The sequence below is a fragment of the Physeter macrocephalus genome, chromosome 11 (genome assembly GCF_002837175.3).
Source record: "Physeter macrocephalus isolate SW-GA chromosome 11, ASM283717v5, whole genome shotgun sequence".
Taxonomy (NCBI): domain Eukaryota; kingdom Metazoa; phylum Chordata; class Mammalia; order Artiodactyla; family Physeteridae; genus Physeter; species Physeter macrocephalus.
The window spans coordinates 46,030,437-46,046,474 of record NC_041224.1 but is presented as its reverse complement, the minus strand read 5'-3'; the positions used below and the strand labels follow the sequence as shown (position 1 = coordinate 46,046,474).

Here is a 16,038-nt window from a genome sequence, read left to right as displayed (position 1 = left end):
TAATGATTCTTTTAAATTAATTAAAGCAGAACAGAATACTAATTAGTATATTGCCCATTTATGAACAATTTTCTTTTGCTTATCCAGTTTCACCCGGTTGTGTAAGTGGCTCCTTTTTAATTCACTAAGTAATTTATGTCTGAATAAAATTAATATAATATAAATTCCAAGTTAATATTCAAGCTTTATTTTTTATCTCTACAAAGGATATATTTTGGAATAGGATTGGTTTTGATATTGTTGTTCTCTTCAAGAAGTGCTTGTCATTAGGAAGGGGTAGCATTATTTGATGAGAGGAGAGGTATATCTTTTCTTGAAAAGAACTCAAAATACATTTCATGCTTTTGTGCCCATTACTGATCATTTTTAAAGATACATATAGTAAGTTAAGGATTTCAAATAGTAGATGAAAATTTACAAAATAAATTGGCCTTAAATGTTAAAAAAGTGTTTTATGTGAACCTACATGTTGCTAAACTTTAAAAGACTGGCATTTCTTAGTTTTTTCAGTTCGTTATGTGTACCCCCAAACTTGAACTTGATAGGAGTTATAAAAATTATGGCAAAATAAGGAAAGCTATTATATTTTTTGGACTTGGTGGCCTTCGCAATATAAAGCACTCATTTGCAGAAGAGGAGCTGTGAGAAGGGCAGGGATGGGAGGCAGAGGTATGCTGAGTAGACCCAAGTTCATCAAATGTAGCTCTAACCACATGGAAGTCAATCTAGTTATTTCCATTTTTTTTAGCCATCACTCTCATCAATTACTATTTTATTTTTTAATATACAGCCACAAAACCCAAAATGTTGCTTGAACTGGTTTACTACTCACTTCCCCTTGGTTTATTTCTTAGGAATTAACAGACTTTCCAAGAGCAGGGTGATTTCATTCATATGCTGCAAAAATAAAGGTACATGATATTGGCAAGAAATTTGTATCTACTGTTGTGTCACACAAAAGCTTTGCCTTGTGTTGCAGGAGGAATAGTCTTGGTAGAATCCCAGATTTTATTCCTGGGCTCAGCACCTAAAGATGGTTCTTACACATCTTACACATCTGAAAGTTCCTCTGCTCAAGGCTAGTGACATTGCTAGCATATTTCAACTCTTTGAATTTATCTATTATTTGACAATAGAATTTTAATTGTCTTATTCTGTGTCACATCTTTAAATTAACTATAGTTCTTTATACTTGAAAATAGAAAAATACTTCAGTTCTCAAAAATAGTGATTTCTTTTTTCTCTTAGCCACTTGATACAATAGCAAATAGAAGTTCTTATATTTATCAGATGCAGTGTGATTGCTGTAACAGATTTTATTTTAAATAAAATAATATTTTTGTTTATTCTTAAATCACCAGGCAATAATATGAAAATAGTATTTCATTTATAGTTCTTCAAAAAAAAATTCTGTAATTTAAAATTTCAGGCTGGGAAGGGGTAACAATCTGAGTATTTCTTTTTCTTTTGGTCTGTTTTGAAAAATCATTCCTACAGCAAGTATTATCCCAAATGTTTGATTCCTACATGTATGCTCTAAGTGCTCTATGATAAAATGTTTCTTTGACTCCTTCTTGCAGAAATTCCATCACTTGTTCCTGTTCTGAATCCAAAAAAGATTTGATTATTATAGTCAGCTAGGCAGGGAAGTTTTGTCTTAACAACACTTTCTTTTTTAATGATTTTTTTTTTTTTTTTTTACAAAAGTTTATTCTTAAATGTACAATAGGTTCCAAGACAACACTTCATTCTAGCTATAGGTAGCAACAGATGTTATGACAGGGAATCCAGATGTTTAATCCAGACGTTTAAACAGGAATGTAATTAAGAATCATCATTGCCTCAGGCACAAGGAACAGCTTACTTTTTTTTTTTGATAAGTAGACATATTTGATAATACGTGATAGCAAATCTGGATTCTCATTTCTTACCCCTGCCCCGCACCCCTCCCCCCACCCCATAGACTGTTGTTGCTGCTGCTGTGTACACATGTGTATGTGTGTGTGTTGTTCATTAACTTGCCTGGACACAATACGTGGAGTCTAGAAACAGCTTACTTTTTACCAGATTTCTTAATTCCACCTGTGGCCAGGGGGCCTTTCCCCACGGCCTTTGCTTTTAGCTCCTGAGTTTCTTTTGCTCCTTCTTCTGTTTCTGCTTGAATGCCTTATCTTCCTCGTCCATCTCCTTGGCTTGCATCTTGGGCTGCTTCAGGGGCTTCTTCTTGCCACTTTCGTGGCCCGACATGGCGCCTGCCACCCCTTCCCCAGACCCTGCCACCAGATGCCTCTTAACAACATTTTATCAAGCATTTTCATGTAGCAACAGTGCTATTGCATAAACTATATTGCTTTTGCAAGAGCATAGTAAATCTTCTTTTTTTTTAATCTTCAGATGCCGTTGTATCTAAAATCAAAAACCCAAGTTTTAAAAGCATAGTTGTTTACTGTATTGCTTGAATCTGATTATATAATCCTTTGTGATGAGGCTGAGTTATAAGTGGTAGTATGATGACTGTTACTTGAGAAACTGGAAATGTTGCCTTGTTCTTCACTGGTCTCTATTTTACTCATTTAAAGACTTCTGAACATCAAAGGATTTGAATTATAAGGTTTATGATAAGCACAGGGCATTAAAATTATAAATTACAGGAAGTAGTCAAGATACGGTAGAAAAAATAGCCGGGCCCTAAGGGTCATACATAGTTTGGCCTCAGATTTTGCTGTAGGCTTCTTGTCATCCAGAGTATGAAAGGGGAACTCCGCCAGTTATTTACAATCCCTGTTATTTACGTAATATTTTTTGCTAAATATTAACCATTCTCTTTTCTTTAAAATTATTCTACATTTTTAAATTCTGAGAATTTTAAGTATAGTATTTTATATTTTTCCTCTAAATTTCACATATGCAGATATACTTTTATGCAGATGTCTCAATTTACTTTATGACCCAGAAAGTTGTGGAAGTTTGGGGATTTGGGCAGAAGAAAGGGTAAGGCTGATAGGGAAGTATGTGACTAAACCTCTGAAGAAAGATAATAGTCAATAATGGTAGGGAAATAATGAGTAAATTGGAAGATAAATGAAGAAGAGAAGACAGAAAAAAATTTGTTTGATGTAGTGTTATTTTTGGTGTGCGTGTGTGTGTGTGTGTGTGCGCACCTGTGTGTGCATACAAGTGCCCACAAGTGCTGGGCTGACTGACTAGAGTTGGTAAATCCACCGGGGATTTGTTTACCGGGAAGTAACTCATTTCTGACTTTTCTTTTGAATTCCTCAATTAGGATTGGGCTAAGGGTGACCTTGTATTTACCACTCATTAATGACAAGGGGCAAGCCAACTGTCTGGAAGCCAGAAAGTTAAATATTGTCACATACATGATGAATGTAACGGTTTTGAAATATAAGAACTTACAGAATACAAATCTGGTGGTGTAGGGCTAAAATTTGAAAACTCAAACTTCTAAGCCAAAATGTTCAGAAAATGCTCTTTTGTCATTTTAATAAGTACACAGAATTTCAGATTCTTTTCAACTGAGCACTGTATTTTCATTGCTTTGGGTGGTGATAATTTTAAGTTATTTTGGGAGAGAGCGTTAATCTGGGTTCCCATCCTGGTTTTCATATTTTCATCAAGTGCTAAGATTTTGTGATTCTTACATAAACTATTGTTTTTTTATAAATTTATTTATTTTATTTATTTATTTTTGGCTCTTTTGGGTCTTTGTTGCTGCACGCAGGCTTTCTCTAGTTGCGGCGAGCAGCGGCTACTCTTTGTTGCGGTGCGTGAGCTTCTCATTGCGGCGGCTTCTCTTGTTGCGGAGCACCGGCTCTAGGTGCGCAACACAGGCTCTTAGTTGCTCCGCGGCATGTGGGATCTTCCCGGGCAAGGGCTCGAACCCGTGTCCCCTGCATTAGCAGGCGGATTCTTAACCACTGCGCCACCAGGGAAGCCCACATAAACATATTTAGTCTTCCAATTTGCTGAAGATAAAGTTTAGCTTACTGAGGATTAGAGAACAAGCAAATGTAAAGAAAAGACAGTCTCTTGCAAGTGTACTCGATTTTTTCACTGTCAATGCATTCAGTGGTACTGCCCAAGTGGCTTCTGCATTGGGTCCAGAGACTATTTCACATCTAACAAAAAGGGTAGGAGAACCGTTTTAGAAATAAGTATCCTGATTTTACCTGATTGCATTGCATTGGTTTATTTGTTTACCTTAAATCATTTTTTTTCTGAAAAATATCCACACAGAAAAAGAAAAAAAGGATTGCTCTATGTCATTGGTTCTCATTTAGGGTAATAACCCTTTTGAGAATCTGCTGAAAAATATCAACCCTCTTGCTAGGAAAAAAAATGCATCTGTGTATATACATACATAATTTTGTGGAAAATATCCAGAGGTTCATAAATTCTCTTAAGTTAAGAAATCTTGTTAAACATAATTTGCCTTTAGTCAGAGAATAAAAGCATTAATTTTAGAGAACTGAGGTTTAAAACAAACTGGATAAGAACTTCAGGATATGTATACAAGCAAAGTGTTAAGTAGTGAACATGGGATGCTGTTTTGTAACTGCTGAGGAGAGGGAAAATGTTCTAACATGTACTCCATACATTAATACTCTTGCAAATGGATTTGTCCTAGGGAGTACCCCATATTCCTGTGCTGACTCCTATATTCTGGATGGGCTTCTGGTAAAGAACCTAGTACAAAAGGACCAGGCCTGGAATGTAATACCTAGGTCCCCAGCACCTACATATCATCTCTGAGTTGTAGACTGAGATAAGAGGAGACCTAGAAGATAACCTCCTGTGGCCTTAGGCTTACACCTGGATGCTCTTCCAGAAATTGCTCTGCACTAGAGATGACAGGTCCACTGCAACGGATGTTACCTAATTCCATCTCTGTTCAAGAGAACTGAGCAGAACTGATCTTAGTGTGTATGCGCAAGTTTTCAACTCTTAATTAAAAACAACTCTCTATCCACTTTTTATTTGTGCTGGAGTTTTAGGGTTCACACATACCAACACACAGTCAGTGGAAAATATGACTGTTAAGAGTCCTTAGAAGTAGGAGTCATGCATGTGGTAGAGGGAAGGAGGTTGAAAGGACAGAATGTATTTTTGGGGACCAGCCTATGTTGTAACCATATTCCCACGAGATAAAAATGTAAGAAAGACTAAATTAGGTTAAGCTTGAGAGTAATTTTGGAAAGTTATGTGCCAGTTATCTGGGATTAGTAAAGCTGGAGCAAAACAAAACAGAACTAGAATAGTGGATTGTTGCTTTTTTAGCACAGGGTCATCTTTTGAGTGTATAACTAAATCTAGAACTTGTGGTTTTGAGAGACAGGACTTTGTTTCCTTTTTTTTAAAAAATAAATTTTATTTTATTTTATTTTATTTTATTTTTGGCTGCGTTGGGTCTTCGTTGCTGCATGTGGGCTTTTCTCTGGTTGCAGCGAGCAGGGGCTACTCTTCGTTGCAGTGTGCAGGCTTCTCATTGCGGTGGCTTTTGTAGTTGTGCAGCACGGGCTCTAGGCACACGGGCTTCATAGTTGTGGCACACAGGCTCAGTAGTTGTGGCGCACGAGCTTAGTTGCTCTGTGGCATTTGGGATCTTCCCGGATAAGGGCTCGAACACATGACCCCCTGCATTGGCAGGCAGATTCCTAACCACTGTGCCACCAGGGAAGCCCAGGACTTTGTTTCCTTTTGTGGCAGCATTTTCTCAGCTTTTTGTCCCATGGTTGTTTCTGCATGTGGTGTGGAATGATAACACCCATATAATCAGGAATATTCCTACAAAAGTGGAAAGGACAAAATTTCCTTGTTGAGGATTTTCAGGCCCTGAAACAGTGGTGAATTAGGCTTAATGGTTTACACAGAGCACAGAGAAATTAAAAAATAGGGTCAGTGCAAGTAAAAAGGAAATGAATACAATCTGTGTAGCTCTAAGTTTGTGCCCGTGCATCTATGATACGTGGCTTAAAGCACAGTTCTGGCAGCCTGAACTTAAGGAGGCAAAACAAAAGAACACCTCAGTAACACTGACTAGGTCTAATTCTTTCTTTCTTTTTTTATTTTTTGGCCATGCCACACAGCATGCGGGATCTTAGTTCCCCCACCAGGGATCGAACCTGTGCCCCCTGCAATAGAAGCGCTGAGCCCTAACCACTGGAACACCAAGGAATTCCCTAATTCTTTCATTTTAAGTATCAAGCCTTCTGGGAGCTTTTTCTGACATCTAAGATTGAGTTCCCACCTAAGCATTTCTAGTAACACCTTTATTATCTATCAGGCATCACCCTGAATTAGACTTATCTGGATGTGCTCCATAAGACTGTCCTCTACTTGAAGGCATTCTCCCATTGCCTTCTGGAGAAGAGCTGGATTTCACTTGAATTTTTTGACATGTAGATACTTCTTTTTTCCACTCTTACCTTATAGCCAGTCTTTAAATTACTTAAAATACAGTTTTCTTTCTAGAGCTTAAGTTGCCCCCAACTCATCACATAAGCAATCAATAGGTTGGTATGATGAATTCTCTTGTTATCCCTTAAAAGACTGTTGAGGCCTAGAAATTTCAATAACCAATATGGAAATTAGAACTCAGAAAGTACTCTCTCTTTTTTATTTTTTAAAATGTAAATGTTTTTGCCCTGGACTAGAGATGTGGTGATTACCTAATGCAATTTCTTTATTTTAAAAACAAATATTTCCTTGTCCCGTTTAAGAAAATTATATAGATAAGGGCATTAAAAAAAAACTCACAAAAACTATTTCAGTGCAAAATGTCAAATCCAAGAGAAGAATGAAATGATAATTATCTGGAAAGGGTAACAGCAAGCCTTTATCACTTTAACCAGAAATAAGCTGAAATAGGCAGAAAACAAAATATGATGGAACATTAACCATTTAGTATTTCAACAAGTGTTTGAGAGCTTCTTCATGCTAAGTGCTGTGCTGGGTAACTGTAAGAGAGTTGGTCCTTGTTCTCATGTAGCTTAGTGGGTTAGAGAAGAGAGGCAAATAGTGATTTATTTTTATCTGGCTACGTTTTAGGAAGGAAAAGCATAAGGTACAATGAGCTGTTCTCCTAAAAGCAATAAAACATCATGGGAGGGTATAATAGGACCAGATGAGCTGGGATAAGACCTAGTGAAGATTTGTGTATTTAAGCTGAACTAGAGCTCATTGCATTATTTCATACCCTGTTCTTTTTTTTTTTTAACATCTTTATTGGAATATAATTGCTTTGCAGTAATGTGTTAGTTTCTGCTTTATAACAAAGTGAATCAACCATACATATACACATATCCCCATATCTCCTCCCTCTTGCGTCTCCCTCCCATCCTTCCTATCCCACCCCTCTAGGTGGTCAAAAAGCACCGAGCTCCCTGTGCTATGCGGCTGCTTCCCACTAGCTAGCTGTTTTACATTTGGTAGTATTTATAAGTCCATGCCACTCTCTCACTTCGTCCCAGCTTACCCTTCCCCCTCCCCATGTCCTCAGGTCCATTCTCTACGTCTGCATCTTTATTCCTGTCCTGCCCCTACGTTCTTCAGAACCATTTTTTTTTTTTTTAGATTCCATCTATATGAGTTAGCATATGGTATTTGTTTTCCTCTTTCTGACTTACTTCACTCTGTATGACAGACTCTAGGTCCATCCATCTCACTACAAATAACTCAATTTCGTTTCTTTTTATGGCTGAGTAATATTCCATTGTATATATGTGTCACATCTTTATCCATTCATCTGTCGATGGACACTTAGGTTGCTTCCATGTCCTGGCTATTGTAAATAGAGCTGCAATGAACATTGTGGTATATGACTCTTTCTGAATTATGGTTTTCTCAGGGTATATGCCCAGTAGTGGGATTGCTGGGTCATATCATACCCTGTTCTTTTAATCTGTAGAACTTTGATCAAGTGGTAAAGTTAAACTTTTAACTTCATAAGAGTAGAGATTGTTAGAAAATGTAATTTTAAAAACCCATGCACAAGTGTAACAAACAAATCTAATTTTGAATGAACTTAATAGCAAATTCTTTATGAAGAAAAATTTTAAACTCTTCCAAAGAATATTTTAGAAGGCTTGTATAAATGGTGAGATTTGAACCTTTAAAATGCAGTTTTTAAAAAGTTAGTTGAAGTGATTTTTGAGTCACTAGCTATAATTTTTGGGACTCATTGGTAACTTAGTGGGGTATCAAGAATGAAAAAGCAGTAAGAGTATTAGGAGAGTTGGAGCACAAAGGATGAATCACCTCCTTACCACAAAGTTTTTCCATGGTGTGGCTTTAAGAATACTGGAATAGTTGGAGAGAAGGATTAAAACAAGTGAGGTGGGGCTATGAGGCTTGCCAGGAGGGGAGTGCTGGAAACAAGAAATTATAGTGATTCAGTGGAATACAGAGGGGTGGGATATCTTGAGAGGTGGCTCTGGGAGAGAATAAGATCAGGTGAGCCAGACCATTGGATGCATAAAGGGCAGTAATGACAGAAGAGGTTTAAAAAAGTTAGGTAGCGTCCTTTTTTTACCTCATCTCTCATTGCTTCTCTTTATGCAACCAATGCTCTGGCCAAACTGGGAATGGTGAGGGATCAGATATGGGAGATTGTTAATAGAAGCAGTCAGACTTTACTTACTGGAGGCAGGCGAAAGGGAGGAGGCATAGATAATTCTACGATTTCGAGTCACAGAAAGCAAAAACAGCTGTAGTTGGGACAAGTTTTGTACTCTGACCAGCTCCCCCATGATTATTTTTAGTTTGTGGTAGGCTAGATGTACCAGGATTAGTCTGTGCTTGTGGACAAAGTGGCACTGACAGTAAATGGAATGATAGTATTTTATAACTCCAAAAGTTGGCACGTGTAGAATCAGATATTATTTAAATTGGAAGGGGCCATCTAGTTTCACATTCCTTCATTTTACAAGTGAGTTTGTGTTTAATTGACCTTTCCCAAAGTCTTGGAACCAGTTCATGACAAAGCTGAAATTAGAATCCAGATCTTCTGGCTTCTAGTATAGCATTTTCATACTTTTTGCAAGTTACTATAAATTTTTTTCATTTGTTTTCTGTTTTATTGAGAGATCTGTCAATTTCAAGATCTGTTACAAGTATAAATGTTAGTGTTAAGATTTATTTAGCTATCAAAATTTAGGTAAAAGATCTAAGTTAAATATGGAATTAAAGCATATTGGCAAGTTTATCTTCTAAACAGATGATTTTGAAATAATATAACAATAAATAATTGCTTGATGATAATAGCTATGCTCGACTGACGATAGTTCTAATTGTGTGTATACTGGCTGAACTAAAACCAGTTTAATCTGGTTCTAGGAAATATCCTGTACTTGGCTGATTGAAGTTGACGATAATGACCACAGAGTTATCCAATAAAACGTTAATTAAAAGCATTACGTTAGCATTAAATCCCCCTGCTTGATCATTATCTTTATCAAAGGATACTGTCTTTGGCAGAGTTACCCATTTTAAAGGGGAAATAGAGCAATATGAAACTGCCTTTGAGGAAAAAAAATTAGAGAGAAAAAAGTATTGTTTTTCTTACCAACCTTATATAGCAAGCTGATATCTTTACAATAGCCATTTACAACTAAACTGCAACTTCCATTCAAAATAATTGATCTCACCACTTTTGCACAGAAGTTAATGAATGAATCTACTTGAACAAACAAATGGTTAAAAGGGTGGCATTGTCTCCCTGCTTCAACTGGTTGGATCACTGAAGGAACCAGTGGGTATTCTTTCTTGGTGCTATTACATCATCTCATTTTCTTTTTGGCAAGCTATCTTTCTCATTGACTTCTGGTCCATTGCCCCCTTTTTTTTAGAATTGGCAGTTTTCCACTTCTGTGGAACATGGTCTCTACCCTCCCTATCATTGCTCCTTCAAATGATAGATAAGCTTCTCAAGCTGATTGAAGTGGGAGCAGTAGAGAGAAAAAGAGGAAGAACCCCCCAGATAACTGTAGTTGGGCTCTTGGTTACTATTCACACAGGGCCTGAAGTCAAATAGTTCTCAGGGTAGTAGTAGTGGTTCCCAAAGACTGGTCCTCAGACCTGTGCTAGTCTAACATGAGCTTTTCATTTGTCCATGGCAAAGATGGCAGCCTTTCTCAAGAGAGACTCCTTTTTCTGGATCATGACTGTTAAATTTTTGTTATTTCTTTTATGAAATGATAGTGAAAGTAAAAAGATAGATAGTACTTTTTTTCTTTCTAATTTTGCTTTTAAGAAGTAAAGTATTTAAAAATCTTCAGAAGCTTTAGAGAGCTTATTTTAGCAAACTTTAGCAAACTTATTTTAGTTTTTTATATTGTCATTGTTTCAGATCATCTTTATATCAGTTTATACATTATTGAAAAAGTCTTAAATATAAAATTGTATGTGTTGCTGTTTAACTTAATGGATTTTGAGTGCATTTTTCCAAATAATATAATTATTTTAATGGCTGTTGGATATTCCATCATGTTGACATAACATCACTCAAACCATTTTTCATAGATAATTAAAAAAATTTTTTTTAACTTTACTATTATAGTAGATAAAACATGGATTTTTCAACATGGTTTTAATTGGTGTTTCTTTCATTAAACATCCTCTCTAGAGAGAGTAAACATTCCTCTCTATGTGTTTACTCTTTTTATTTCACCTTATGTGAATTCTTTCTCTTTTCAACTTTTGAAATAGTAAATTTAATTAAAATAGCATATAGAATAATATAAATAGGAACACTTTGTCAACCATATAGTATAGAAATATTTTCCCTTTTTAAAAATAAATTTATTTTATTTATTAATTTTTGGCTGCATTGGGTCTTCGTTGCTGTGCACAGGCTTTCTCTGTTTGTGGCGAGTGAGGGCTACTCTTTGTTGCAGTGTGCTGGCTTCTCATTGCGGTGGCTTCTCTTGTTGCAGAGCACGCGCTCTAGGCACATGGGCTTCAGTAGTTGTGACTCGCGGGCTTAGTTGCTCCGTGGCATGTGGGATCTTCCCGGACCAGGGCTCGAACCCGTGTCCCCTGCGTTGGCAGGTGGATTCTTAACCACTGCACCACCAGGGAAGTCCCCTTCTACTTTTTAACCTTTAAGAAATATAAAAAGAAATATATAAAATTTAGATTTAAAACATTTAAATTTGCCAATATTTTCCTTTGTGTGTATTTTTCTCTTTTCAAGCTGAGAAAGTTCTCATTATTCCACAGGTCAAATAAATGCATACTGAACATTCTGCTAGTTTTCCCTGTTAAAATTTAGATGTGATTCTTTTTACCTGTGAGGTATTTATTTTGATATATGCTCTAAAGTGCTATTTCTCAAAGTATGATTCAGAGATCACCTGCATCAGAGGCATAGAGCTTTGTTATTAAACATGCAGACCTCCTGAGTCAGAATCTCTGGGAGTAGGACCTGGAAATATACATTTTCTGCAAGCTTCTAAGATGATACTTGTATTAGGATCCTATTTCTGCTGTAAGAAATTGCCACAACTTTATGGCTTAAAACAACATACATTCATGGTCTCACAGTTCTGGGGTCAGAAGTTTACAATGGGTCCAGAGGGCTGTCTTCCTCCTTCTGGAGGCTTTAGGGGAAAGTCTGTCTCTTTGACTTGTATAGCTTTCTAGAGGCCTCCTATTTTCCTTGGCTCATGGCCCCTTCACCAGTCTTCAGAGGTAGCAATGTAGCATCATCTTTCACTTCTACCTCCTGCCTCTTTTTTATAAGGATTTGTCATTATGTTGGGCATACCAGGATAATCCAGGTACCCCTCCCCCACCATCTCAAGATTAACTTAATGCGGGCTTAGTTGCTCCGTGGCATGTGGGATCTTCCCGGACCAGGGCTCGAACCCGTGTCCCCTGTGTTGGCAGGTGGATTCTTAACCACTGCACCACCAGGGAAGTCCCCTTCTACTTTTTAACCTTTAAGAAATATAAAAAGAAATATATAAAATTTAGATTTAAAACATTTAAATTTGCCAATATTTTCCTTTGTGTGTATTTTTCTCTTTTCAAGCTGAGAAAGTTCTCATTATTCCACAGGTCAAATAAATGCATACTGAACATTCTGCTAGTTTTCCCTGTTAAAATTTAGATGTGATTCTTTTTACCTGTGAGGTATTTATTTTGATATATGCTCTAAAGTGCTATTTCTCAAAGTATGATTCAGAGATCACCTGCATCAGAGGCATAGAGCTTTGTTATTAAACATGCAGACCTCCTGAGTCAGAATCTCTGGGAGTAGGACCTGGAAATATACATTTTCTGCAAGCTTCTAAGATGATACTTGTATTAGGATCCTATTTCTGCTGTAAGAAATTGCCACAACTTTATGGCTTAAAACAACATACATTCATGGTCTCACAGTTCTGGGGTCAGAAGTTTACAATGGGTCCAGAGGGCTGTCTTCCTCCTTCTGGAGGCTTTAGGGGAAAGTCTGTCTCTTTGACTTGTATAGCTTTCTAGAGGCCTCCTATTTTCCTTGGCTCATGGCCCCTTCACCAGTCTTCAGAGGTAGCAATGTAGCATCATCTTTCACTTCTACCTCCTGCCTCTTTTTTATAAGGATTTGTCATTATGTTGGGCATACCAGGATAATCCAGGTACCCCTCCCCCACCATCTCAAGATTAACTTAATCACATCCTCAAAGTTCCTTTTCAATGTAAAGTTACATATATACAGGTTCCAGAGATTGGGACATGGACATTTTTTGGGGGGTCATTACTCTGTCTACCATAATACTTAGAAAAATTAAAATTTGAGAAACACTGGTGTATGGTAGATACTCAATATTTTTCCCTTAATCACTGTATGTATATTTGAACTGTTATTAAATAATATTGTTCTGTCTTGGAAAGTTTATATAAGATAGAGGTCTTAAAGTTTTATATATAATTAGTCATTTTAGGAGTTCTCTATTTCAGTAGTCTTTTAAAAAATATCTAGCAAAGTAAAAAGTTGGTAATGCTCTAGTTTTTATGGTAGGTATTTCTTATCTGTGATTTTAAAAGCCTTTAAAGCATATATCTTTATTTGATTCTCACTGCCCCCTCCCCCAGTTTTGAAAAATTTGATTAAAAAATTACAGTAATAGTACATGGTGTTTGAAACAAAGTTCAAACAAACAAAAAGTGTATAAACAAATAGGGAAAACTCCTTACCTCTTCCTATGCCTACTTTCCCAGGGATAAACAGTATCTATAGTTTTGTGCATGTATCTTTACTCTTTCCCTTGTCCTCATATAAATATATATAATATTAGATGTCTTAAAACTCTTTTTAAACAAAAATAGGATCGTACTCTCTATATATAATTGACACACAGCACTGTATAAGTTTAAGGTGTACAGCATAATAATTTGACTTAACCTGCATCATGAAATGATTATCACAATAACTTTAGTGAACATCCATCATCTCAAAATTAAAGAACAGGGAAAAAAACCTTTTTTTGTGTGATGAGAACTCTTAGGATTTACTGTCTTAACAACTTTCATATGTAACATACAGCAGTATTCATTATAGTTATCATGTTGTACATTACATCCCTAGTACTTATTTATCTTATAACTGGAAGTTTGTACCTTTTGACCACCTTCTTCCAATTCCCCCTTCACACACCCCTTGCCTCTGGTAACCACAATGATCTCTTTTTCTATGAGTGTGTTAGTTTTTTGTTTTTGAAATACAGTTGACAGCCAACACTATGTTAGTTCCTGTTGCGCCAACATAGTGATTTGGTATTTATACATTTCAAAATAATCACCATGATAAGTCTAGTCATGATATGTCACCATACCGAAGATATTACATAGTTACTGGCTATATTCCCCACACTGTACATTTCATACCCATGACCTATTTCTTTTCTCCCCCCACCCCCCTTCCACTCTGGCAACCAACCCCCTTCCATTCTGGGAATTTGTTCTCTATATCTATGACTCTGTTTTGTTATGTTCGCTCATTTGTTTTGTTTTTTAGATTCCATATGTAACTGAAGTCATACAGTATTTGTCTTTCTCTGTCTGATTTATTTCATTTAGCATGATACCCTCTAGGTCCATCCATGTTGTTGCAATGGCAAAATTTCATTCTTTTTTATGGGTAATATTGCATTGTATATATAAACCATATCTTCTTTATCCATTCATCTTTTGCTGGGCACTTGGGTTGCTTCCATATCTTGTCTATTGTAAATAATGCTGCAGTGAACATAGGGGTACATATATCTTTTCCAATTAGTGTGTTTGTTTTCTTTGGATAAATACCCAGGAGTGGAATTGTTGGATCATATGATAGTTCTATTTTTAGTTTTTTGAAGAATCTCCATACTGTCTTCCATAGTGGCTGCACCAATTTACATTCCCACCAACAGTGCACGAGGGTACCCTTTTCTCCATATCCTCACCAACACTTGTTATTTGTTGTCTTTTTGATAATAGCCATTCTGACAGGTGTGCCAAATATGACTTTTTGCGAACTTCAGAATAATACCTGAGAGAGAGAAAGAGATCTTAAAGATTTTATGAAAGGTTGAAAGCCTCCTCCTTATATAATGGAACTGAAATTTGAATCAATTCAGTCTTTCTTCCAGGACTCCCCACAACTATTTAAGGGACAAAAAATTTTTGAACCAGCTGACATAAGTTATTTTTTAATTACATTGTAGAAAAATGAACTCAGTATAATTTTCTTATAGACCTCATACAACTATAAAACCAAAATGATTAAAAAAAACTAAATGCAGGCCATCATCAAAAAGTTTACAAACAATAAATGCTATAGAGGATGTGGAGAAAAGGGAACCTCCCTACACTGTTGGTGGGAATGTAGATTGGTACAACCACTATGGAAAACAGTATGGAGGTTCCTTAAAAAACTTAAAATAGCTACCATGTAATCCAGCAATCCCACTCCTGGACATATATCCGGAGAAAACCATAATCCGAAAGGATACATGCACCCCAATGTTCATTGCAGCACTTTTTACAATAGCCAAGACATGGAAGCAACCTAAATGTCCATCAACAGAGGAATGGATAAACAACGTGTGGTACATATATATAATGGAATATTACTTAGCCATAAAAAAGAATGAAATAATGCCATTTGCAGCAACATAGAGATTATCATATTAAGTGTAGTAAGTCAGACAGAGAAAGACAAATATCATACAATATCACTCATATATGGAATTTAATTTTTAAAAAGATACAAATGAACTTATTTACAAAACAGAAGCCGACTTAGAGATATCGAAAACAACTTATGGTTACCAGAGGGGAAACATGGGGGAGAGGGATAAATCAGGAGCTTGGGATGAACACACGCACACTACTATATGTAAGATAGATAACCAACAAGGACCTACTGTATAGCACAGGGAACTCTATGCAATATTCTGTGATAACCTATATGAGAAAAGAATCTAAAAAACAATGAATATGTTTATCTATATAACTGAATCACTTTGCTGTACACCTGAAACTAACACAACATTGTAAATCAATATTTTTATCTATATAACTGAATCACTTTGCTGTACACCTGAAACTAACACAACATTGTAAATCAACTATACTCCAAAAAAATTAAAATATTAAAAATGTTTTTAAAAATTAAAAACTAAGTGCAAATAAAACTGTAGAACCAGTAAACTTTAAATCATTATGATGTGTTACAAAGTTACTGGTCAAAATGTAACTATCATGATTGGTATTATGGGCCAAGTCCTTCTGAGATGAACGTGCCTACCGTACTATGGCTTGATTTTTGCTTGTCCCATTTGACTCATTGTCAACTTTTGTTGGTACCCCAGGCTGCCATTTTGCACACAATACAAAAACATCATCTGTGTTAAGTCCACCTCTCTTACTAGCCTAGAGCTGTTAAAGTCATGTTATTTAAACACCAGCAAAACTGTAAATGTAAATCATAATAGTACATATGAATATAGCACTGAAATTATAAGGCAGTCCTTGATTATCATTGTCCACGATGTTCCA

The 16,038-nt window shown here is 36.2% G+C and overlaps 1 protein-coding gene and 1 pseudogene across 9 annotated transcripts in view; one reads left to right on the top strand and one right to left on the bottom strand.

The window, feature by feature from the left end:
* The window catches only part of ATOSA (atos homolog A), an 87,207-nt gene that overhangs the window by 26,359 nt on the left and 44,810 nt on the right, over positions 1 to 16,038 (top strand). For 7 of the 9 annotated variants that reach the window (XM_055087950.1, XM_055087951.1, XM_055087948.1 and 4 more), the window contains one exon: positions 855 to 911. The exons of the other annotated variants lie outside the window; for them this stretch is intronic. In XM_055087950.1, the coding sequence (XP_054943925.1) occupies positions 855 to 911 (57 nt within the window). Of the gene's footprint in view, positions 1 to 854; positions 912 to 16,038 lie in introns of those variants that run through there. 9 annotated transcript variants of the gene reach the window in all.
* LOC112066262 (translation machinery-associated protein 7-like) lies at positions 2,054 to 2,247 on the bottom strand (annotated as a pseudogene).